Genomic DNA, 26,234 nt, shown 5'->3' with positions numbered 1-26,234 from the left:
CGGGGGCTCGAACCCTTGACGAGCCGAGCCAGTCGGCGGGCCTGAGAACGCGGCTTCGCCTCAGCTGCCCGACTTCGCCTCAGGCCCGGCGGACTACACCTCCCGGCATGCCGAGCGGCGAGGGAGGCGGGCTTGCGGGGCGGGGCCCGGCGCGTCTCTTCGCGTCACGAGGGGCCGCGTCCAATCCGGAGCGGGCTGTTCGGTGAGGTCACTGTGGGTGACGTCAGGGGTCCAGAGAGAGGCTTCGGCAGAGCCGAGGCAGCGGCCGGAGCAGGAGCAGCAGCAAGCAGCAATCCGGGAGCGGGAGGGCGCAGGAAGCTGTGAGGGGGGTCAGGAAGCTGAGGCTGAGGAGAGACGCGGAGGAGGGGGGGAGCCCGCGGGGCAGGAAGAGCCGGCTCGTGAAGGGAGGGGCCGCGGAGGCGGGGGGGGGAAAGAGGCCTCCGCGCAGGCGCAGAGCGGGGCTCGGACCCCCACCTCCTGAAGCGCCCCCCCCATCGGAAAAGGGGTCCTGACAGGACAAGAGAGGCAGCTCCAGACTCCGCCCGGGAGGGGCCGCCGGCCGGGGGGCCACCATGTCCTCCCCCAGCCCGGGCAAGAGGCGGATGGACACCGACGTGGTCAAGCTGTATCCTTACCTGGAGAGTGGGGGGGGGGTTGGTGAGGAGGGGGGGTGGCCAAGGCAGGTAAAATGGGGGGCACCCCCCCATTCTGGAATGTATTGGGGAGCAGACACCCCCCCACCACACACACAGTCAGTGAGAGACAGGAACAAGGAGATAAATGAAGACTTTGTTGGAATGGTTGGGGGGGGCAGGGAGAGAGGGGGGGCCCCCCTCAAAAAAACTGGACTGGATGTCTTAAATGGAACTTTATATTGGGGGGTGGGGGGGTCTAGAGATAAGGTTTCCTTCCTCCACAAGGCCAAGGAATGATGGGGAGAAAGCAGGTACTTTTGGGGGGGTGGGGGGCAGTGCCCTCCGCTTGCTGAAGACGAATGCCTATTCCATTGCAGAGAATAGATGAGCAATGATTGTTTCTGTTCGGCTTTGCTTCTCTCCCTTTCCCTGCCTCCGGTTCCAGGTGAGGGGCGCAGAATCGGGGACCCCCTTAGAACTGAGGAGTGTACAAAGGCTTTCCTGGAATAGGGGGGGTTCGGGAGGAAAAGCCCTTCCCTCTCCTTTTCACCAGCAGGAGAATAGAATTATTCTCACCACCACCCATTAGAAGAAAGCAGCCTTCTCCAGAGTGAAATATTTAGAATAGGGTTGGAGAGTGAGGGCACCCCAATAATCTTAGGGGAGGGGAAGAGACTTGCAACTCCTGGAGAGTAGTAAATTTTAGCAGCTCCAGGTGATTTTTTTGTTCCTGTTGGGCTCTAGGACATGGGGGGAGGAGAGAGATGAGGCACCCCAGGTATAGACAGAGCAAAATCTTTTCTTCCCTCCCCCCAAAACCCCAACAACGCCATCATACCACTGAAGGGAGATCTCATTTTTAGGTAAAATGAGGCCTTCAGACACCCCCCTTTGAGAAATGAGAACACAGTTGTTGACTTTTCATTCTAGTCTTTTTTATGGGGGGGGTGTTCAGGAACTCATTCCCTAGCCTCCTCTTCCTTGCCCCCCAAATATAGACCTCTTCAAATCCATTCTTTCTTCTCTCTCCCCAAAGAAACTGGTTCTTTTGGCGGATGGGGGGGGGCTGCTCTCTGGTCTGTAGAGGCCTGTGTCTAAAGCCAGGTTCTCTTGGGGTGATCAGGACCCCTTGTTGCCTTCAATAAATAAATCCCCTTTGTCTTGGAGAGGAATCCCAAAATATTTTCGTAGGGAAACAATATAGGCAGTGGGGGGGGGGAGCACTTATTCTCTGTCTGCCTCACTAATGATTGTGACCAGAGTCAGTGCTCCCCCTTTCAGGTATTGTGACAATGCTTGAATAATAATACAACTCCCTCTACACACACTGATTCAGATGTGCTCTCTTTCCCCCTCCCCAGCCAGAATTAATACATGCTTTGTGGGGTGGGGGGCAGTGGGCCAGATTTAGCTGGGGAGAGAAGGGAGGGTAGTTGTTGACAGTTAGCAATCCAGTGATCAGCTTCTGGTGGTGTGTTACTATTTACTCAATCCAGTTTTAGTCTGCTGTTCGGGAAGCTTCTGATGGCAGCTGGGGGGGGGCAGTTAATGCGGGTGGGAGCACCTGGAGAACAACACTGAAGTAGTAATAGTGGAGAAAAAGAATCTAAATGCCGTAGAAATCCATCACCCATTTTTCCTTTTTTGTGCTGCTGGTTTTGTTTATGTAACACTTCAGTTCAGTGAAGATTTCCTTTTATCCCTTCGTAAAGGATCTGTTTTTGTTTTCCAAATTATGTTTTGTTCTTGCCTCTCAGTAGAATGTTACCTTGTCCTTGTGTGCATATTTGAAGATTGTGAAGCTTCTGAAATAGTGCAGTGAATTTGCGTATAGAATAGGTTTATTAATAGTTCTGTTTATCAGGTGGTGGGGAGGGAAGGAAAGATGGGTTGGCGTTGACATAGCCAGCTGAAATGCATTCAGATATGTTTATTGAATGTGTTAACCTCCCCCAGGAGAATTTAATCGGGAAGGAATTAACTATGTAGAGGGGTGAGAGGGTTACAAATAGCATTTAGTTTCCAGAGATAAACAAACTTGTTTAGATTAGGCCTGCTGGGGTGAAATTATTATAGTCAATTGTTGACACTGCACAGCGAGTTCCCCAGTCTCTTGCTTAACTGTCTGTCTGTACATTTTTAAAAGCACAAAGCCTGTGTTTGATAACTGTCTATAGATTTCCCCTTTAAAAATGATGTTTTTAATAAATAGGAAGTGGCTTGTGATTGCTGTGGAATCAAAGCTATTTTTATCCTCTGCTTCAGTTGCATATGCATGACATATCCTTCCTCGGATACAAACTTCATTCGATAGTTAATTTTTACTGGTTTGAGGGGAGGCTAGATAGAACTCCAGCTGTTCAGTGACAAAAAAAAAAAAGAGATTCTCATTATATATAAATTTTGAAAAGGCAGCCGGATTATGGAGCGATGAGGCCCACTGTGACCTCCTGGTAGTGTATCCTTTTTCTTTTTTGCTGCCCCCACCCCCACTTTCTGTTCACTTGGTAGCTGGCATGTTGAAAGATCATAGCATTTTAGGAGACAAAGAGCAGGGGTTGTTTTTCTCTCTTAAAAAAAAAAAAAGACTTCATTTGGCTTATTGGTACCGTGGTTGCTGTTTAATTTGATGGTGGATAGGAGAAAAGCAAATAGCCTGGCATTCCTCTCCGGTTCATGGTTAGCTGCCGATCCTTCTGTTTGACAAAAGAAACAAACTAAACGGCTAAAAAAAGACCTCAAACCAGAGTTCTTATTATCATTCCTGGTATTTTAAGTGATGTGGACTGACTGTGTCCTGTGAGTGTGATGAACAAATAGGTCTTTTTGTTTCCTGTGGCTTTCCTGGCCTACTTCGGCATCTGTACAGTCAGTCTTTTGGGTATGTGACCCAGCCTAGTCCTCACTGTTTACTTGGAAGTCGTGTTGCTTTCATTGGGGGATTACTCCCAAGTCATTTTGTGCTTAGGAGAGCAGCCTTAATTTATGTATGAAGTTTGCTCACTGGAATCTAGAGGCAGAGGGGAGCCCAGCGCACCTTCTGGTGGCTTCCAGTAGAGGAGATGCCCATTTCCTTGTATTCTGCCACTACTTGTAGGATTGCCTCTTCTGCTTTCAAAGTACCTCTTTGCCTCGCATCTTGATTTGCAGCCTCTGACTAACTTGGGGATATAGGGTGGGGAGCGGAGGCATGGCCCCACAGAAAGTGTCTGGAGCTGTCGACTTAACTGCTCTGACAGGTTTGGTGGGGTGGTGGTGCTGCTGCTGTCATTCCCCCACCCCTTTTTGGCCTTGTGTACTCAAATCTGTGCAACCCAGAGAGGGAGAGGTTGGTTGGCCAATGTCCTGTATTACATGGGTGAGTTGTTAGCATGCCTAGCTAAAAAGAAATGAGCCTCCTCTTGGTAATTGCATGGCGGTGATCTGAAACTCTGAGTCACTCACTTGCTTTTTTGGACGCTTCTCTAAACATTGTGCAAACCTTTGAAAGAAATGAGAAGCTTGTGTGTGTTGCATTTCAACCTTGTCGGGGGGGGGGGGATCGCAGCTCCAGCCTCTTTTTTTTTGTCTTTGCTGACTTGTTGTTGAGTTCCTTTCTTGCATTGCAGAGTTTCTAACAGAATGTGTTGGGGTTTTTTTATATATATAAAAAGAACTACAACTCTCAACACCTTTCTAGTCCTGGCTGCTAGGGTGCCTTTCATGAATCTCCAAGAACTGGCATCAGTGACCTTAGTGTGTGATCTTTTAAAGTTCCAAATCTGGAGGGATGCGTCTCTCTCCTCTTTCTGGCACCCCCCTTTATTTATTTATTTTGTGGATCTTAGCCTCGCTTCTTGCTCCGGAAGAACCCGGGGGACTGCTTGTTTTGGAAAAGTGTTTTCGGGCAAAAGGCCTCCGGACAGAGCCTGCGAGTCAGCCGATTGGCTGTTCTGTTACTACCCGGAAACTGAGGCTTGGGCGGAGCAACCCAAACAGCTGATGGAGTGTGTGACAAGAGTGTGTTTATATTCAGGAGCGTGGGGGCTGGGAAGGGGGAGGCCTGGGCTGGAAGGCGTTGGAGAGGAGAGAGCAGGACAATCTGTGCCGGGTCAAGGGGTTGCTTGGCGCAGGAAAGGAAGAAGTGTCCTGCAAGCAAAAGGAGGTCGCTGTTAATCCAAACTCATGTTAATCCGAGGGACAGTACTGGCTGCCAGGGGTGGGACAGGGTTTGGTTTTTCCACCGCCCCCAGGTCTGCAATGATTTTTGAGGCAGTCTAAAGTTTGGGCTGAATGACAGTTCAGCAGTTTACTCTTAACAATCTAAAATACCTCTGGGTCACAGCAGTAGTGTGCCTTTAACTTCCCCAGTCTGAACCAGCACCAAGACGCGGTTTATTTAGTTTGTTTTTGCCCTTCTCCTGGGGGCTCAGGCTGGTCTTTAAATATATACTGTGCAGTGGTACCTCGGTTTAAGAACTTAATTCGTTCTGGAGGTCCGTTCTTAACCTGAAACTGTTTTTAACCTGAAGCACCACTTTAGCTAATGGGGCCTCCTGCTGCTGCCGCACCGCCAGAGCACGATTTCTGTTCTCATCCTGAAGCAAAGTTCTTAACCTGTAGCACTTTTTCTGGGTTAGCGGAGTCTGTAACCTGAAGCGTATGTAACCTGAAGCGTATGTAACCCGAGGTACCACTGTATATATTATTGGGCCGCATTGACTTGGTCACTTGCAGAGGAATCAAAACGGTCAAGAGAGTTCCACAACAAATGGAAAGTTGGTGCAAGATTCTGGATTTGTTTTTGCAAGCTTGAAAATGGGGCACCTAGCGTGATGCTAAGCCTGCCTCGAAAAAGGGCTAGCACTTCTGTGGCAAAGAAGCCGTGCCACATGTGATGAAATGGAGAGGTGTGGAAGTAACTCCACACTCTTGAACTGGCCTTGGATATGGAAATAGGGAGGGGAGCTCACATTGGCAGCTGGGAATGTATCACTGCTTGCAGAATTATGCTGCGTTGGCTATAGAGAACCAAATTCCAGAAGAGTGGCCATGTCAAAGCCTATGAATAGAGAGATTGGATGTGGATTATGGGAGCTGGAGGCTCATGTCTCATCTCTGGGGTAGTTTTGGACAAGACACAGTTTCTTGGTCTTGGTAACCCCCTCCATAAAACTAGTGAGAGCGAACACACAGTTTTTGCAAGGGCAAAAGGTTGAAATGTGCTCTGGGAATCTTAAAGATTGAATAAATTACTAGCAGTGAATCCGAAAGGCTGTATAAATGGTAGTTAATATTGAATACCAAACTGCAACTAGAGGTCTTTCTGCCATGAAATCTGTATTATGTCTGATGCACTTGTGGCATCTCCCATTCCAGCGGAATTCCCTCAGATCCTTCGCTGCAGCTTCCCCAACATCAGCACTATGTCCAGAAAAAATACCTACAGCCTTGAAAAGAGAACACAGGAAACACGACACTCCATAAATTGTGTGTTTGGGTGGACTAGAGAAACCTGAATTCAGAATTTGTGTATGCCACAGACTTGCTTGATAAGCTTGGGCAAGTTTTTTAGCTGCCTTTTCCTGTAATCTAAAACGTTGGTACTAATTTCACTTGGCATTTATACACTTGCGGCAGGTCAGCGTGTTGGATTAACTATAATATATACTGTATTTTTCGCCCTATAGGACGCACCGCCCCATAGGACGCACCTAGGGTTTTCTTTGGGGGGGAATTTTTATTCCCCCCCCCGACCCCAGCCCTCAGAACAGGCTGCCGCCCCAAGCCTTGCGCGCCCGGCGGGACCTCCTGCAGGGCACACGAGGCTTGCCGACATCTGTCCGAAGCACTGGGCGTGCTACGCCAGGCACGCGAAACTTGCGGATAGCTTCCTGAAGCCTGGAGAGCGAGAGGGGTCGGTGCGCACCGACGCCTCTCGCTCTCCAGGCTTCAGCGAAAGCCTGCATTCGCCCCATAGGACGCACACACATTTCCCCTTCATTTTTGGAGGGGGAAAAGTGCGTCCTATAGGGCGAAAAAGACGGTACTTAAAACACGGATTGTGGTTGTGCAGCCTAATCCTTTGCTTCTCTGCTTGGAAGTATCTCGATCACTTAGGAGCAGAGGAAGCTCCCTTCCCCCTTCAGGGGACTTAGATTTCTAAGGAAGCGTGTGTGAAATATTTTGGGTGGGGTAGATGGCTCTGTCATATCTGAACTTCACACTTCTCTAATACAGTGAGGCCTCGTTCTCTGTGAGGTGCTAAATATGTGTCTGAGTGGTATATTTCAGACCAGAAATATACCAGACCAGAAATTCCTTTGCATAGAAAACCAGTGTTTGCGGGGAGAAGGTAGACTACAATTCTTCTACCCGATATGCTCGTTTCTTTGCGAAGGGAATCTCTTGAACGGAGAGTCGTTGAGTCACGTGAGTCCCCGTCTGAAATGGTACGAAATGCAATCCAGGTGTATGTTTATTGCCCTGGTGAGAACCTAGGCTAGGCTCTAGCATGGACACTGGTTGCTGCTGCATTGCCCAGGTTTGTTATATTCCTCCAGGGAGCTCAAGGCATACAAGATCTTCCTAATCTTATCCTTGCAAACGGAGATAGGTTAAGCTGAAGGATGGTGACCAACCCGTGCCAGATCTCGCTGGTCCCAGTCTATGACACTAAAATTGGGACCCATATTAAATGTAGCGAAATCTTTTTTTTGCGTATTAATTTTTAACCCGTGCTGGATTATATATAGGATGAATATAAAATACACCCCCCCCCAAAAAAAATAATCCCATACCTGCGTAGCCCCTGCATTTAACAGCTGTTAAATTCCTGCCCAGACAACAAGGTCTTCGGTATGTACAGACTTCGATTCGTTTTGGCTTTCAAAGCTCTCAGGGTACATCCATGGCATTTAAAGCAAACAAACTGTCTGGCTTCAGAGGCAGTGTTATGCTGAAGTTTTCAGATGAACAAAGAAGCCATGGGACAGGAAGCAGTTTACTGAAAAAATAACTTATCCTGGTTGTTACAGGGTAGTCAGCTCTGGAAATCTCCTGATTCAGAATGCAAAGTTAGAAACCTGGTGGAATGCTTGTTGTTGTGTTTGGTCTCCTCTTATGAACAGATGCAAAGCTGGGGAAAGGAAAGATTGGCGGGGGGGGGGGAGTCATATGTTTGAAGGCTTCGTCACAGTTGAGGTGTTCAGAATTAATGTTCAGATTCCCCCCACCTCCCACCCTTGTGTGGTGCTATAGTTGATTGTGGTGACACAAGATACCCCTCTTAACTCACAGTTTGAGTGAGTCACACTTTGCAATCCGGTCTTTATTTTTATTTTATCCAGGAAAATAACCATGTCACTCTGTAGCTGCAGAAAACCCCAAAGTATTCAGAATGCTGGTTATGAATACCTTCCATAAACACTGGAGCCTCCACATCTCATTTTGAAAATACCAATGTTTAAATGAACTGCAATTTGCATAGGTTATATATACAGGGCTACCAGGCAATTTTAAAAGCTTATAGTTTGTTTCAGGGAACAGCCCAAGTAAGGATTTGCTTTGGTGGTTTTAATTTAAGTCATTTAAATCCATTTTTCTTGGCCAGACACAGGCAAATCACATATAACGTGGCAAATCTAAACTGTATTATCTGAGTCGTTGTTTACAACAATATCATAAGCATTGAACACCATTTCACAGAGGGACAGCTGTGATTAAAAATTCATATTTTTAATCTGCAATTAATGAGTTGCCTGAGCATGTTGATTAATTGCTTATGTGATATCCGCTGTGCATAAACGATAGCTTTCCAAGATCTTACCTTGTTGCTTCCAGAAATAAACTTACTAGGCTGTGCTGAGTTCCTTGCTTGTGTGGAAGGCACAGGGCTTTGATTTTAAATTCACTGTCTCATTGTTGCTTTGTCAGTTTGATTGCATAGCCCATTGAAGCTTAGTCTTGTAACACAGACTTGAAAGAGTGCTGCATCTACTTATAATATCATTAAAATGGTTATGTGGTGCTGGAGCTGCCTAATATGAATTGGCTTAGAACAGCTTGCAATACAAGGCCTTAGCAAGCTTTTCATTCTGGTCTGTCTTATAATAAGGGCTTGTTTGTGTGGATTCAACTTAATTAACCAGTAGAGCTGAAAGCAAGAACTGAGTTAGCGCAATTAATGCATTAAGCAGATTTCAGAGATATGAAATCTGTTGGTTTTTTGTGGGGTTTTTTTTTAAACCAGTTAGAATTGAAGGGTCCCTAGCTAAGACGTTACTCACCGAAAGAGTTGCACAGCTCAAGTTGAACGATGTTTGCTGTGAACCACCCTTAGATCTACAGAGGATAGACAGTATACAAATTTAATAACAATAATAATCATCATAATAACAAGTAATTGCAGATTAGACCCAAAATATATGACCACTAATATCCTAATATTCTTTCTAGTGGATGGGTTGAAAGCTGGCTTGACCAAACAGCATTTTTTACCCTGTTGTCTTAATCTTATGCATTAAGAATTAACATGCCGGGTCTAACCACTCACCGACTTGTTGGCAGATGATGACTTTGAGAGGCTCACATGCAAAATGTGGTGGCAGCATCAGACTCCTGTCTCTTGGTAAAGAACGCCTGCCATTTTCTGTTCGCCTTTACTGGGGCCAGAAGCTGCCTGCAGATCCATCCCTTGGTGTTTTCTTTTCCAAGCAAGTGATGGTCAGGCTTCTTCCAAGGAACGATTCGGAAGCTTGTTGGGGGCGTGTTAGCGAGGTCACTTAAGTCAGGAAGCTTCACCGAAAGAGAGACTTGTTGCCTGTGCAGTGCCCTATTGCTGGTGAATTATTCCGTGGTGTAACCATTTCTTTATCAAACCGAGGACGAGGGTGAGTCCCTGGGGGAAGGGAATTGCTCCATTCTGCAGTGCTCACAAACATGGGCATGGGCAATGGGGACAGGACAGATTCCTGGTGAATAATTCAGTGGATTGCCCTGGGTGCCACAGAGAAGCGAGTAGTGCTGCTAAGAACAAGCAGAAAAGTTTGGACTCGTGGCTTAGTGGGTGAAGTGGAGATCAGTTCCTCTTTAGTGTGTTCTGGTATTACCTGTATGGCTCCTGAAAACTAGGAAAGACCGAACTGGAATTAAATAGCTTGGAATGGAGACAGTTAAGTCCACGTCTCATTGATTAAACAGATCAGGTGCACTGTTGCCTTACCGTTAAAAAATAAATCTATCAATTACACATTTTTTAAAAAGCATAGGTGTTTGTACTGCTCAGAGCCCTTATACCAGTTAGGCTCTGGTTACGATGCGAGATCTGCCTCTAAGCTTGTAAAGCAGGGGTGCCCAAACTTTTTCCAAAGAGGGCCAGATTTGATGAAGTGAACATGCGTGAGGGCCGACCAAAGTTGTGGGGCTTTTTTACGGATTTTACCCCAGGACATATACTGCCACGGGATTAAATTGACCATCAGGCCCCCAAAACGGACTTTGGACATACCTGTTGTAAATCTTTTGAAGTTGGCTGTATCGATGACTTTGCAACTCAATCAAACTGCCCTCTCCTGATGGACCTAGTGATTTGGGCAGCCGCTGCTCCTTAAGAGGGCACTCACTACCTTAAAGGTAAAGGGACCCCTGACCATTAGGTCCAGTCGTGGCCGACTCTGGGGTTGCGGCGCTCATCTCGCTTTACTGGCCAAGGGTGCCGGCGTACAGCTTCTGGGTCATATGACCAGCATGACTAAGCTGCTTCTGGCAAACCAGAGCAGCGCACGGAAACGCCGTTTACCTTCCCACCGGAGGGGTACCTATTTATTTACTTGCTTTCGAACTGCTAGGTTGGCAGGAGCAGGGACCGAGCAACGGGAGCTCACCCCATCACGGGGATTCGAACCACCGATCTTCTGATCAGCAAGTCCTAGGCTCTATGGTTTAACCCACAGCGCCACCCGCGTCCACTCACTACCTTGCCTGTGTATAAACACGAGTTGTTCTGGAGCAGTGGTGGGAATTATTTAAAAAAATAGTTTAATACTAGTTAGATGACCCATCTCTTTAGGGTATCTGGATTGCGTTTCATTGCCTGTGAAACTTCAGAGGTAACATCCTCTTTAAGTCCCGGGACCTGATTGCAAAGCTCAGCGGCTTGGCTTCTGTTATTGCTAATGTAGCTGTGTTAAGGTGGGGGGAAATGGGGGGGGGGGCGGGTGAGAGAAGAGAGGGGGAAATAGCTGAGCTCACTAAAGAGAGACTCCTGAAAGGCCTATTCATGAAAGTGAGGCCTTGAAGTTTTCTGTGTCCTTGCCCTGTTGCTATTATGGTGGCGTTTCCCATGCCTCGCATAATGATGCTGGAGTGGTTTTGCTAAGACGCCCTCTTGCTCTCAGGCTGCGGATGTCAAACGGCTTTGCCAGCCCCAGCACCAATAGTCGGGGCACGGTCACAGTGTGGTGACCTTTGGTCAACAATATGGTAAGGTTTTTGAAGCACTAGAGGGTTTTATGGGGGGGGAGAGATTTCTAGAAAAGAGTATTTTAGACTCCCATCATTGTGGGTACCCAAGTAAGATAGAGCTGCGTCTGCCAGAGCTTATAAGCTGAACCATTGTTCTACCAGTGGTAATTGGGGGGCCCCAAGTTGATCATTAATCTGAAGGCCCGGGTGCCAGAACTGCACTTTTTTCAAGTGCTGTGTGCCCTTGGCTCTCATTAATTATGGGGTGGGGGTGGGAGGATTTTAGGCAGGGCTGTGCCCACAGCAGATCTTAATGTGATATTGTCACAGTTGATCTAGAGCAGTGTTTCCCAACCTTTGGTCTCCAGCTGTTTTTGGACTACAATTCCCATCATCTCTGACCACTGGTCTTGCTAGCTAGGGATGATGGGAGTTGTAGTCCAAAAACAGCTGGAGACCAAAGGTTGGGAAACACTGATCTAGAGAACAAGGGAGCAGTAACAAGGTGAAATGAAATTGCATTTGTATGTGTGTGTTGTTTTTAAATGGTCCTGTTTGGGAGTGTGCAGGTTTTCAAGCTATATACATATTTTGTTCATCAGGTGAGATTGAAAGATGGTGACTGCTTAACTAAAACGTACTTCCCATGTAGGTAAAGGTAAAGGGACCCCTGACCGTTAGGTCCAGTCGTGGTCGACTCTGGGGTTGCAGTGCCCATCTCGCTTTATTGGCCGAGGGAACCGGCGTACAACTTCTGGGTCATGTGGCCAGCATGACTAAGCCACGAACCAGAGCAACACATGGAAACACCGTTTACCTTCCCACCGGAGTGGTACCTATTTATCTACTTGCACTTTGACGTGCTTTCGAACTGCTAGGTTGGCAGGAACTGGGACTGAGCAACGGGAGCTCACCCCATTGCGGGGATTTGAACCACCAACCTTCTGATCAGCAAGTCCTAGGCTCTGTGGTGTAACCCAAAGCGCCACCCGCGCCCCCCCCATGTAGCTAGAGATACTAATATACCGTATTGGCCCGAATATAAGCCGCACTCCCCCCCCCCAATTCTGACAGTGAAAAGTTAAAGTGCGGCTTATATTTGCAATCTTACACTGCCGGGAAGGCGGCATGTCTCCCCCCCCCCCAAAGGAAACAGCCCAGAGTGTGGGGTGATGGCGGCAGTCCGCCGGCCGCTCTCAAGCCTCCCCCGACACCGGCTTGTGGAGGGAGTGCTGGGAGGCGGTAGTGTTAGAAGGCGAGTGTGCAGCACACTCGGAAGCCGGCGCCGCCCCCCTATCAGGGCGGTAGAGCCGGGAGATGGGCCACACCCCCAAATAAGCCTTGAATTTTAAAGATGCGGCTTATTTGCGGGTACGTCTTATATTCGGGCCAGTACGGTATTTGATAATCTAAGGTAGTGAACCGAATGCAAATGGTTTGGCTTGTAAAAACGCCCAGTAGCCTCAAGAGCTGGAGATTTTGGGTCGTCAATTGCCCTTGCTTAAATACAGAATAAATGGTGACAGATTATTAAGCTTTGTGCAGGTTCACGATAAAGAAATGGGGAGTGTTGCAACCCTTAAAACCCCAGGTGCTGCTTGCGAGTAGCAATAATAACTTGGGTCAGAAAGCTGGGTTACAGTACTCCTTTCTCCTCCAAAACAGCATTGGATGGGGGGCAAGACCAAGGTTCCAGGGTGTCTCTGTGTGATGGGGTGACTTGGGCAGGCTGCCTCCACTCATGTTGCATCATCTCGGAAACAAGTTGACCCATTTCCTCTGAAGAGCTCTGTGGACTTGCTGCCAAGTGAAGTCTCAAGAGTGCCTATCTGTAGCAAAATTCCCACAAGGTTTCCCCACGCTGCTGGAAATCAAAGCTGAGGACTCAAGTTTTGTGCGTCCTGTAGCCTTTGCTCGGGGGTGTATGTTTAGATTACTTTCTCGGGTGCTCAGGGTGAATTCTTCATTTCTTCCTGCAAAGCTTCTGTGATGGAAGAATACTGAAGGCTGTGACTGAAAAGGCTCTGTACAGAAGGAACCAGATTAACCACCTCCTTGAACCAGTGTGATGCACACTTCTGAAAATTGTTGCTCTGTAGCACTTACTGGCCACTGAACAAGACAATTATTACTGCTGCCTTCTATTTACTTATTTTATTTTATATTTTATTTTTATGCCGCCATTCATCCATATATCTCAGGACAGTTCACAGTATAAAAATACAAGATAAAAACACAAAACTCATAATAAAAACAAGAACAATCCCTCTCCAAACCCAGTAACTCCTCCCCAACCCCAACATTTGCAATTTGCAGTCTTTTATTGCACCTTCTCAATAACTCTGTGAGGCAGCCCATGTTCTCATCTGATAGACAGGGGATGTGGTGGCAGAGGTGGGACTTAGTTAATTTTCCTGGACTGGACCAAATGAAAGTCCGCTTAGTTCAGCAACCTACTAGCCAGTTGCTCCCGGGAAGCTCACAACCACTTCTTGTTCTTTCCAAACATTGTAGGGGAAAATGGAGGGGGCATATACCCTACATATGGATGCTCCATTTATAGCTACCACGGGGAGTATATTGATCATAGCCATGCCTTGATTTAATTATTTTTTTTAAAAAAAATCCAAACTTGAAAGCCCAGGTCTCGCAGGTTCAAGTCTGTCTCTGTATCCACTGGACTAGACTGGCTGAACAACTCGGAAGCCCTCCAGCTAATTTCTTTTCCTGACCTGGCTTCATTTTCATTCAACTTTGCAAAAACAGTGGAAACTGGCAATTGGAGGAGGGGCCCTCCTGATATCGAAACGGGAGGCTCTGGGCTGGCCGTGGGGCAGTGGCTGCCTGTTGCTAAGTAACTACATTCTTTGCACCTGTTAATTTTTGTGCTCTCCTGAAATCGCGCTTGACCACACGTCATAATTAAAGGGGACTTAAACAAAAGGCATCCCGTGTTTGCAACTTGTACACAGGGCAACCAGTGAAGCCCTTTTGAACCTACCCAGTGGGTTTTCCCTTTCTTGGGGATCCAGAGGTGTATCTGAGAATATGGGATGAGAAGAGGAGAAACTGTTTAGAACCGAGTAGGCTGTTTTCTCTCTTAAATTCCTGGACCTCTGCCCATTCTCTTGGCAAGAAAGATGAAAAGGCACTGTTTACTGAATTGCTTGTGAAGACTGGATATGGCTGTACAGCTCGTGTGTGTATGTGTGTGTGTTTTACCAGGACATTGTATACCTTTATTGCCTGTGTGCAACCCCCCTGCTGCTATTGTTTCTTGTTTTCTTGTGGACTCTCGGTATACAACAAGGACACAAAGCGCTCACTTGGGTGTCTCTCGCGTGTGCAACTAATTCTTTCCTTTTTACTGCTTCTGTTCGGTCGTTTGACCGATCCTAGCAGAGTACTTGAAATCAGAAAATGCTCAGGGTGGCGGTCTTCTGCCGTGTGCCTCTGGGAACCTGTCCCACAGCCAAATAGATGCTGCTATTTCATAGGATGTGCCTGAGATGGTGCACCCACAACTTCAGCCAGTTTTTTTCTTGGCTCTGATACCTGAAATTCTGGCTGTCACGCCACCGATTTTTTGTCTAGCCAAGACCGTTTGATTTATTTACCCCAGACCTTGTAACAGAGCAGGCCATTTGCTCTAAATGTAAATATTCCGATGGCAGTGACTTTTGCATGGCTCCTGTGCATTTCAGCAAGGATAACTTGGGTCCTCATTGTTGCTGAACTTCAAGATCAAAGTCAGATTAATTTGTGTCTGACGCGCTATTGATGTCACCAGTCACTTGTGTTTTGGCTGAGGTGGTGAGTCTTTTTGCCTTCTGTGCGACTTGCACTTTTTTTAGTCTATACGTTCTGGATAGAGCAATAGGTCTAAGATCTCTTGAGTGGATCACAGAACTGCAGCTCTAAAGGATCACTCAGTCCACTCCTACCCCTTGCAGCAAGGTATCTAACACAACCTTCCAGCGAAAATTATCAAAGGCAGCCATCTTGGTCCATCAGATAAAAATCCAAAACCCACCATCAAACAATATCTTTATTAAGACAAAGCAAAATTTCGCAATGCTGCGGCAAGCTTTTGAGTTCTTTAGAGCTCAAGATAACAGGCAAGATAACCTCACGGCTACAACACGCAGCTTAACATTTCGTACTTTCTAGAAAATTTCCATGTCCACTCATTTCCTGCATTGTGTAACATCTTTGCCTCAGCCTACCTACTGCTACACAAACCAAATTCATTCCTGGTTTTGTTAAATGAAAGGCTGCTATGTTTGTCTTCTTCACCACTATGCCTACCCAGGAACCTGTGTTTCTCATTTATAGTTTGGACCAGGTCCAGGTTACTAGCAAGGTGTTTGTTCTATCAAAAGCAGGGAACAGCCATTGCTTCTTTGCCCCAGAATCCTTGGTGCAGCACCTGAGAGGGACGTGTTATCCTACAATCTCCATCTTGGAACTGAATCTGCAGCCTGAGCTCATGGCTACAGCACCCGTCATAATTTCTGCACTTGTTCTATTTTTCCTCATCAACCCCCTGCTTTTTGTAACTGGCACTGCCTGATGCAAAGTGCTGGAGAACCTGAAAGCTGGGTTTGTGACATTTTGGTTGGTCCATGGATGCTTTAGTTGAGATTCCTGCATTGCAGGGAGTTGTACAAGACTCGACAATTCTTTGATTCCATGATACAGGTATTTTTCCAGGTGTGGAATTCAGAATTCCAGCAAGACATCCAGTTCTCTAGATAAGTGCGAAAAAGGTTCATTTTTTTAAAAGTCAAAGGTATGCTTGCATTGTATTTATATTCCGTTCCTTCTCTCTGAAGCTCAGAGCAGCTTCCCCGAAGCCTCTAGCAGCCTATTTGCAAAGGAAAATAAGCCCCCGTTTTCTTGTGACTTCTGCTTGTGGAATCAATTTAAATTGCAGAACTGTCATGAATTGGGAGTAAGTGCATAAACACTTGTGAGTTTGGCTTTTAGCTACTTCCAAATGCTGCTGGAATGTTTTAATGAAGTAGGTGCAGAGGTTGTAAGAAAATGCCCTCTTTCTGATTCTCGTAAAGATTCAGGTAGCATCAGAAATCAGACAAACAGCTTCACTGAGCCTGGCCTTGTTCCAGAAGAAGTTGTTTAATTAATTTTAATAATTTCGTCTGTTTTTAAATGCTGCTAGTTAGAAAGGGTTGCGCGACCTGAAAATCATTGGAGCACCAAGGAGTTATTACGATACGGACACTGACTTGCTTAATTATTGCTTCATATCTGTGTTCGTATGACAGGTGTCCAGCAGTCGTCTCCCATCCAGGTCAACATCTGCTTAGCTTCAACAGTGCTGTAGCACTAAGATGTGCTCAAGTCAGCGTGGCTCTTTCATTTGCTTTGCAAACAAGGGGAAATTTAATTGGAAATGCTCAAAGCTGAGGTGGAAGTAGGAAGAATTGTGAGATGCTACTAGTCATCATTAGGGACATGGGTGGCGCTGTGGGTTAAACCACAGAGCCTAGGACTTGCCGATCAGAAGGTCAGCGTTTCGAATCCCCGCAACAGGGTGAGCTCCCGTTGCTCGGTCACAGCTCCTGCCAACCTAGCAGTTTGAAAGTACGACCCTAGCAGTTTGAATGGTCAGGGGTCCCTTTTACTAGTCATCATTAATTGCAGGACTTCTGCTGTGCAGATTTGCTTTGCAGTCTTCATTTTGTGGGCCTTTGCAATGACTCTGTGAAGTACGTCAGTGCTTCCATTATACAGATGGTGCACTGAGGCACAAAGAGTGCCCAGTCCAAGGCCACAAAAGGAGGCCATAGTCTGCAGGTGCAAGTTTATCCTTTGATGAATTGGAAGAGAGAAGTATGCAAACTCACCATCTAGCTGCATGAGCACATCCCACTCTGTTTATGCTGGGCCAGGAATGCAGGTGACATATTTGCAGACTTGAGTCTCAAAGAACGCTTATTCGGCCTATCTTATTTCCAGTGTGAGTGACAGCTTGGGAACGGCCTTTTCTAAACAAGTTGTCTTACGCATTCTATTGTAACTTCTAGGCAGTTCTTATCGTTGCAGTAATTTTATGTAGACTATTTTGTGAGGTCTGCCTGAAAAGTGGTATATAAATTAAATAGAACAGAATAAAACCCATATATGCTTGGAAGAAGAGCGGAGTACAGTGGTGCCTCGCAAGACGAAATTAATTCATTCTGCGAGTTGTTTCGTCTTGCGATTTTTTCGTCTTGCGGAGCGTGGATTCCCTGGGTATTAACGGTTGTAAGAAAAAGGAAACAAACTCTCAAGACGTTTTCGTCTTGCAAAGCAAGCCCATAGGGAAAATCGTCTTCCGAAGCAACTCAAAAAATGGAAAACCCTTTCGTCTTGCGCGTTTTTCGTCTTACGAGGCATTTGTCTTGCGAGGTACCACTGTATAAATGCAAGAAACAATTAAACTCTGGTGACTGAGGCTTGTATGCATGCTATGGGTTACCCATGAATTTTGGAGCTAATGAGAGATGGGATGGCCATCTGTCATGGATGCTCTCGTTAAGATTTCTGCATTGCAGGGGGTTGGACTAGATGACCCCGTGCGATCCCTTCCAACTCTATGATTCTGTGAGGTTAGGGACCCAGTGGTTCCATAATTACCAGCAAATTCACTACTGACGTGAGATGTTTACCTGGTTTGGTCCCCCCCCCCCTCCTTTCCATTTTTGGCTGTTGGGATTCTTACAGCTAAAACAATGACTCTTCCACAAACACCTTCCAATCAACTCCAGATTTTGGCTCTCATCTCTCTTGTATTTCGCTCATGACTTTCACCGCTTAACTGGTCTCCTTTTTAAATCCATGCTTGGGGAAGGTGTGGATCTGTGGGGGCGGGAATGCAATCTTGCTGACCTTTCCGAAAACCTTCAAACCTGGCCATGCCAAAGATTACACCTGCCAGGTATTGATTACATGAAGCGGCAGGGAGAGGATTAAGCCATACAATGTCTTGGCAGTCTCGTTGCTTAGCTAATGTCTTGGGCTAATGATCTGTCCAGATCAGAGGCGCTCTCGGAATAGGCACCTCTGGGTTTGCTTCTATATTTGCGTGAAAGGTTATCTGTGGAAGGGGTGGGTGGGTGGGTGGGTGGGTGGTGCAGCAGGGAGCAAGTGGCGTCGGACAACCTGTGTGACTAGGGGCAGCTCACGTAGCTATGAGAAGCTAAATGAAACGAGAGATGACGCCGCTTTAGCTTGTCCCATTTCCAAGGAAAATGAAGGGTACCAACTCTGGTAGCTTCAAAGTTCAAACCTTGTCTGAACTGCAGAATCAATTCAGACAAATGTCAAACTTTCCTATCCCCCCCCCCCAATTTTTAAAAAATAATTTGCGAATTCTGGTGGTTCCCTCGCTGCGAGAAGCCAAGTTACAGGAAACCAGACAGAGGGCCTTCTCGGTGGTGGCACCCGCCCTGTGGAACACCCTCCCTTCAGATGTCAAAGAAATAAACAATTGTCAGACTTTTAGAAGACATCTGAACGCAGCCCTGTTTAGGGAAGCTTTTAATGTTTGATGCATTACTGTATTTTAATATTTCGTTGGAAGCCGCCCAGAGTGGCTGGGGAAGCCCAGCCAGATGGGCGGGGTATAAATTATTACGATTATAATATCAGGACAACATTTGCCTTGCCGTCTTGATTTATTTTGACATTCGGATACTTGAAAACATGCCCTATAAATGCTCCCATGTATTTAACGTGCAAGTACATCTGCAGCACCCAAACTACTGGGGTAGGGAACACACCATTAGATTACATTGATAGGCTTGACCGAAAAGGCCTTTCCCCCACATTTCCTGGAAATATTTGTCAGAATTGAGCTGCGTTGTTCACAGCAGTGCAGGGCCTCCCCTTTTCTAGGGGACATTTGCAGCACTCTTTGTTGCATGCTGGCATAGTGGCGAATCTAGCAGCTCGACAGCAGGTGCCCTGCCTTTCTTGGATCACATGATTCATGGTGTCCTGGCTTGAACTGACCGCAGTGCAACGGAACAGTGGCCCGGGGGGTATGAAATTAGGTGCCTGAACCTCAGGGGCTCCTGACACACACACAGTTCTGCTGCCGCTTCAGAAGATAATCTGCATCGAAAAGATAATGTTTGCTGACATACGACGAAGAACCTTTAGACTGCAGAGGGGCTTGCCATTCCACTCTAATTATTTACTTAATCCTGTGCTGTCTGGTATGTGTGCAGCACCTAATTCCCCCCCCCCCTTGAATCCAGGACAAAATCATCTGGATATCCCTGAACTGAAATGGGAGCAATTTCTTTGGATGTTTACAAGGCTTATTAAACTGCTGCTGTGCTGTCTTCCTCTGTAGCTATTGCAGACTAATAGCTTCGGCTGGCATCCATCTGTCTCGAGAAACAGGAGGTGAAGCCTTTGGGGGGTGAAGTCAGATGATTGGAGAGTTGGAGCATCTGCTGTGTCTGTACAGACCAACATGGAGGAGACATGTTTTTTTGCAGCTGGGGCAGATGAAGGTGTCCAATTGTACTAATGCAGATCCACTGCGACATTTCTTCTCTGCATTCCCAGTGGCCATTCCTCCTCTGGTCACAGCTGCAGATGCACGACCTGACTGTCTCCAGGTACCAATACCAGGTTCCGTGTTTGGGATGAGCTGCCTGTTGAGTGCAACCTTCTCCTACCTGATTCTCTCCAGATGTGGTCCAAAACATCTGGAAGGCACCAGGTTGCGGAAGGCTTCTTTAAGAGACTCTGGGACCTGGTGGCCATTCACCTTCAGGCATTGCTGCTTGTGACCTTCATCAATGGGACGTTGCGAAAAGCCAGCCTGGTAAATTTGTGTCTGCAGAGGGCTGCCTCAGTTGAACCAGATTCAGGTAGGTAGCCGTGTTGGTCTGACGCAGTAGAAATATATAAAATAAATTGTCCAGTAGCACCTTAGAGGCCAACTAAGTTTGTTCTTAGTATCTTAGAATCATAGAATCATAGAGTTGGAAGAGACCACAAGGGCCATTGAGTCCAACCCCCTGCCAAGCAGGAAACACCATCAGAGCACTCCTAACATATGGTTGTCAAGCCTCTGCTTAAAGACCTCCAAAGAAGGAGACTCCACCACACTCCTTGGCAGCAAATTCCACTGTCGAACAGCTCTTACTTCCAGGAAGTTCTTCCTAATGTTTAGGTGGAATCTTTTTTCTTGTAGTTTGGAACCATTGCTCCGTGTCCGCTTCTCTGGAGCAGCAGAAAACAACCTTTCTCCCTCCTCTATGTGACATCCTTTTATGTATTTGAACATGGCTATCATATCACCCCTTAACCTCCTCTTCTCCAGGCTAAACATGCCCAGCTCCCTTAGCCGTTTTTCATAAGGCATCGTTTCCAGGCCTTTGACCATTTTGGTTGCCCTCCTCTGGACCCGTTCCAGTTTGTCAGTGTCTTTCTTGAACTGTGGTGCCCAGAACTGGACACAGTACTCCAGGTGAGGTCTGACCAGAGCAGAATACAGTGGCACTATTACTTCCCTTGATCTAGATGCTATACTCCTATTGATGCAGCCCAGAATTGCATTAGCTTTTTTAGCTGCCGCGTCACACTGTTGGCTCATGTCAAGTTTGTGGTCAACCAAGACTCCTAGATTCTTTTCACATGTACTGCTCTCAAGCCAGGTGTCATCTTGTTCTTGGTATCTGAAGAAGTGTGCATGCACACGAAAGCTCATACCAAGAACAAATTTAGCTGGTCTCTAAGGTGCTACTGGACAATTTATTTTATTTTTTATATATATTTCCAGTTGAACCAGGCATGGAAATGCCTCTTGTTCAAGAATGCACAGAGCTGAACTCGGCTCAGGGTTGTACCACTTTCTCAGGCTCCTTGAAAGGAAAGGCATTTGACGAGCACCAGCTTAGTGTTAACTCTGTGAAGACCCCCTTGCAAGTAATGGTGATGGTAGTCAGCTGCAAACCGTTCCTGAAGCGGTGTCCCCAAAAACGTCCCATCCTCTTAAATGTACTCTCAGTGGCAAAGCCAACTTGGCCTTTCTGTAACGAGGAATGGCTGCTAATGTAGTAGCCCTTGTAGAAGTTTCTAACAGTAGCCTTAGAAATAGATGCGTTTGTTCTTATATTGCAGATTAGCACTTCTTTAATGGTTTATTTTCTGCAAAACCTGGAAGCTGTCTTTTCTTCCTCTTACCTAACTAAAGCTGCAATGTTCTGCAGCCCTTAAATTTTATAGACTGCCTCTACAAATCAGCTTGCTAAATGGTGCACAGATAAAAACTTAACAAATTACAAAGCTAGACATGTATTACATAAGTAGGGCCTGCAACAAAGTGTTGCAGTTTGTCCTCCATCCTGAAAAGAGAGCTCCTGTTCAGTATTCCAGCATGCACCCCCAGGTCTGTTTTTCCTTTTCCATTTGTCACAAGGCCTAGTGGGCATGATTGGTCCTCATTGTGTTGTTTGTGGCTTTGTTTGGTTTTTAGGTCCCCCTCAGGTATATTCCATGTTTTTTATACTTCCTCCAACCGTGCCGACGCCTCCCTCTTGTTTCTTGACAGCCCTATCCTTGGCTGCAATCCTGGAGGTACTCACCCAGCAGAGTTTGCTATTATAAGGAGTTATAGTTCCAGAGAAATACACAGAGTTAAACAGCAAAACAGCAGCGGTGGTTCCTGTTCTGCAAATCACAGCATTAAGCACCTAGGCCTGGTCAACAAAAGAACGCTTACTTTGTCAGAGCAGATCTGCTGCTCTCAGCCAGAGCGGCCTCTCCTGTCCCTGCTATGTGGTCCCTTGAGAACTTTGTGCCAATACTGAATTTCCCTCCGTTGTCATGTAAGGAAGTTTAGCTGCAAGTATTTTTAATGGATTGCGCTATAAAAGTCATACCAATGTTTGGGATAAACTTAGCAGTGAGTTTGCCTTGTCAAGTTTGGGATGAGTTCTCCCAAGAAGGGACAAGGGACCCCTGACCATTAGGTCCAGTCGTGATCAACTCTGGGGTTGCGGCGCTCATCTCGCTTTATTGGATGAGGGAGCCGGCGTACAGTTTCCGGGTGGCTAGCATGACTAAGCCGCTTCTGGCGAACCAGAGCAGCGCACGGAAACACTGTTTACCTTCCCGCCGCAGCGGTACCTATTTATCTACTTGCACTTTGATGTGCTTTCGAACTGCTAGGTTGGCAGGAGCAGGGACCGAGCAATGGGAGCTCACCCCGTCGCGGGGATTTGAACCGCTGACCTTCTGATTGGCAAGTTCTGGGCTCTGTGGTTTAACCCACAGCACCACCTGCGTCCCTTTTAAGTACAAGATACCTTGAGCTTAATTCAGGTTGGGGCCAAATCGGCTCATTTTAAAGCTTGCCCCACTCTGAACTCCAGACCTTGCTGTGTTCCCAGGGGTGTCATTTTCCAAATTACCAGGTCTGTGGCCATTTGTGTGTGCTCCCCCCCCCCCCCCCCGTTTTTGCAGGCCTTCTTCCATTTCCGTAAAACATATCTTCTTGTAGCAGCAGTTGGGAAGGGCTGCAGTGAACAGGCTGCTCCTTAAACCTTCATCAGGTCCTAAAGCCTGACTGGTACCCAGCACAAGGACCCTTGCCAATAGATTCCAAGCTACAATACCAGGGTTCCTTGCTGCTTAGAAAGGTAAATGGGCTTCTCCGCCCATGGGAATGAATTGAAAAGGAGCCATACTTGTTTTTGAGCTGAGCTGGAATTCAATAGTATTTTGGCTTTGATTGCAGTAACCTTAACATTTCCCACCTGGAAGCGTGTTGGGTGGGGTGTGTGTTTCCAAAGCTATTCATCAGCTTTAGATTTGGCAAATCACACACTGTGTACTGGCAGAGGTGGGGGGCAGGGAAGTATAAAGAACAAGCAAGAGCACAACTGTGTATCTGACAGCAAGAGCCGAAATCCCTATAGAAAAAGCTGTACTTGCCCCACACCCCTTCTGGCGCTCGGTATGGAACTGGCTAGGGCGGAAGGCTCTCGGCTTTCGTTTTTAAAAATAGCATGTTCCTAGAGCTCATGCTTGGGGCTCCTGTTGCAGGTGCTGCACTTCCCAATCTCTGGAAAGTCCTGTCAAACCCCGTGCTGCCTGAAGGCGTTGTGTATTTTCCAGTTCCCAGCACAGCTACAAGGCTCATTGCAAAGTACCCTCCCGGGCCAGATTGTTGTGGGCAGGTGTGGCGCAGACCCTTCTGTGGAATCCCGTGTCTTGCAACTATATGCTGCGTTTTATTTGACTTGGCTTGGCAGCCCCCCTACTAATGCTTCCAGAGTGTGCTGAGCAGCTCTCCTAGAATCCTAGAATCATAGAGTTGGAAGAGACCACAAGGGCCATCGAGTCCAACCCCCTGCCAAGCAGGAAACACCATCAGAGCACTCCTGACATATGGTCGTCAAGCCTCTGCTTAAAGACCTCCAAAGAAAGAGACTCCACCACACTCCTTGGCAGCAAATTCCACTGTCAAACAGCTCTTACTGTCAGGAAGTTCTTCCTAATGTTTAGGTGGAATCTTTTTTCTTGTAGTTTGGAACCATTGCTCCGTGTCCGGAGGCAAGTCTGATTTTGACAGAACTGTTGCCTCACCATGGGGGCTCCTTGCCCGCCATTCACACATTTTTTTTTGAGCGGTGCTTGTGTAAGCTGGCTACATCTACTGGCACATCTACTGTGGTGTAGAATGTTGGACTAGGACCTGGGAGGGTTCAAACCTCCACTTGGCTATGTAGCTCATTAGGTGACCTTGCGCCAGTTGCAGTCTCTCAGCCTGAACTCCCTCACAGGATTGCTGTGAAGATAAAATGGGGAGGGAGGGGACCTGTGTGCCACCTTGAGCTCTTTGGAGGTAAGGTGGGGTAAAGGTAAAGGGACCCCTGACCATTAGGTCCAGTTGTGACCGACTCTGGGGTTGCAGCGCTCATCTCCCTTTACTGGCCGAGGGAGCCGGCGTACAGCTTCCGGGTCATGTGGCCAGCACGACTAAGCCGCTTCTGGCGAACCAGAGCAGCGCACGGAAATGCCGTTTACCTTCCCGCTGGAGCGGTACCTATTTATCTACTTGCACTGGCATGCTTTCGAACTGCTAGGTTGGCAGGAGCAGGGACTGAGCAACAGGAGCTCACCCCGTCGCGGGGATTCGAGCCGCCGACCTTCTGATCGGCAAGCCCTAGGCTCTGTGCTTTAACCCACAGCACCACCCTCATGCCAAGGTGGGGTATTCATGCAATAAATAAAAATAAACTCTGTGTCTTATTGGCAGGCCTGTCCAGGGTATATATGCAGGAGGGCAGGGAGACAAAGCATGTCCTCTGTTGCCCCACTGTTTGGGAATGAATAATGTTGGTGATCAGCCTACATTGGGCGTTTGCTGCTCAGCTATTAGAGCAAATGCTTGAAGGCCATCTTGCAACTGATTGGCCTGAGCCATAAATGCCTACACACCTCTCCTCTTGAGCTTACTGGGTTTTGTGGTTGTTTTTTTTACAAAAAGGATCAGTAGCATATTGAAAAACATTCCTTTTCTTGTCAACAGCTCTTCCAAAGAGGAAGGAAGGGAGGCGGTGTGATGCCAGAGTTCACTCTAACCTTGGAAGTTCAATAGCTATTCTTTTTAGGATGCTGGTCAGGAGAAGAATGTGTGTCTATGTGTGTTTTTCTCATGTTGTGCCAACTTCCTGCCTCCAAACAGTGAGTTCAGTCTGCTTGGCAGGTGCACTGAAAGTCCATACAATCCGGGGGGAAGCCTACATTTTCCAGTGGAACAGCTCCACAGAGGTCTTGGGCAAAAGGGGATTATATCTGTCCATAGAGAATAGGCCTATCACCAACTATCAGCATGGTAACTCAATGGAGCCTCCATCTGCAGGAGATGTATACCCCTGAATCCCAGTTGTGTAAGGGGCAAAAATGTGTGGTGGGATTAGGCCTCCATGCTCTGCTTGTGAGCTTCCCAGAAGCACCAAACTGGCCACTGTGGGACCCAGGGGCTCTCTCCTTCTGCTTGTCTCTCTCTGCTCCGTTCTAGCCTCACTTCTGCACCTGTTTACATAGTTGTCCTGAGATAATGCCGCCTTAATTCTCTTCAATCTGCCTTTTTCCATGACCAGAGGGTTATTCAGGGCCACTTCAGGCATTAATATGTTTATCAGAGCTGCTCTTCAGGTTTCCCAGGCTGGCCCATTTTACGGGAGATTGCATCTACTGCTCAAAAAGCTCTGCGTTCTGAAAGGCACTCCACTCCTCGTGGACCAAAGGGGGAATGAGAAGGCAGCCATTAATTTATTGGACCTTAAAACGAGGAGCAACTGGAAGCAAACCACTTTGATCTCCTCCCCTCAAATCCTTCTTTTTGGACTTTCTATTAAGTATGGAGGCAGGTGATATATTTGCTAGAGCCATATCTCATGTGCACACATTTTTCCTGTCCCACTGTTGTCGTAGGCTAAGCAGGTTTTGCAAGCTCTTCCCCAATAGGGATTCGAAAGCTTGTAAGACCTGTTTGACCAGAGACAAAAGAGATGAGTGTGCACACCATGGAAAACAGCGTCTGAAAAACACTACCTCCAAATAACTCTTTGGGGAAACAAATCATTTGCTTCCCATGATAGCTTTCGGGAAGAATGCATCATTCTTGCATGAGCACCTGTTGGGTTTCCATGAAAGAACCGGGTGTTCACCAGGGCTGCCATCTTTATCTGGAGGTGAGCTCTACAGATACAGCAGTGAGCTGAAACTGCGCATTTAATCCTGACTAGTAGGGGAAAAGGGACACGGGTGGCGCTGTGGGTTAAACCACAGAGCCTAGGACTTGCCGATCAGAAGGTCGGCGGTTCGAATCCCCGCGACAGGGTGAGCTCCCGTTGCTCAGTCCCTGCTCCTGCCAACCTAGCAGGACGTCGAAGTGCAAGTAGATAAATAGGTACTGCTCTGGCGGGAAGGTAAATGGTGTTTCCGTGCGCTGCTCTGGTTCGCCAGAAGCGGCTTAGTCTCATGCTGGCCACATGATCCGGAAGCTGTACGCCAGCTCCCTTGGCCAATAAAGTGAGATGAGCTCCGCAACCCCAGAGTCGGCCACGACTGGACCTAATGGTCAGCGGTCCCTTTACCTTTTAGTAGGGGGGAATGGCT

General features: G+C 47.3%; 1 protein-coding gene across 1 annotated transcript in view; it reads left to right on the top strand.

Moving 5' to 3' along the window:
* Positions 1-265: 265 nt before the first annotated feature.
* Positions 266-26,234, top strand: part of UBE2H (ubiquitin conjugating enzyme E2 H) — a 66,827-nt gene continuing 40,858 nt past the window's right edge. Inside the window, exon 1 of the mRNA XM_081880241.1 lies at positions 266-625. Within this exon, the coding sequence (XP_081736367.1) occupies positions 573-625 (53 nt within the window). The 5' untranslated portion in view covers positions 266-572. The remainder of the gene's footprint in view (positions 626-26,234) is intronic.

The sequence above is a fragment of the Podarcis erhardii genome, assembly GCF_964252035.2.
Source record: "Podarcis erhardii genome assembly, chromosome: 10".
Lineage (NCBI taxonomy): Eukaryota > Metazoa > Chordata > Lepidosauria > Squamata > Lacertidae > Podarcis > Podarcis erhardii.
The sequence above is the reverse complement of the archived record's forward strand: the minus strand, read 5'-3'. Positions and strand labels throughout refer to the sequence as shown.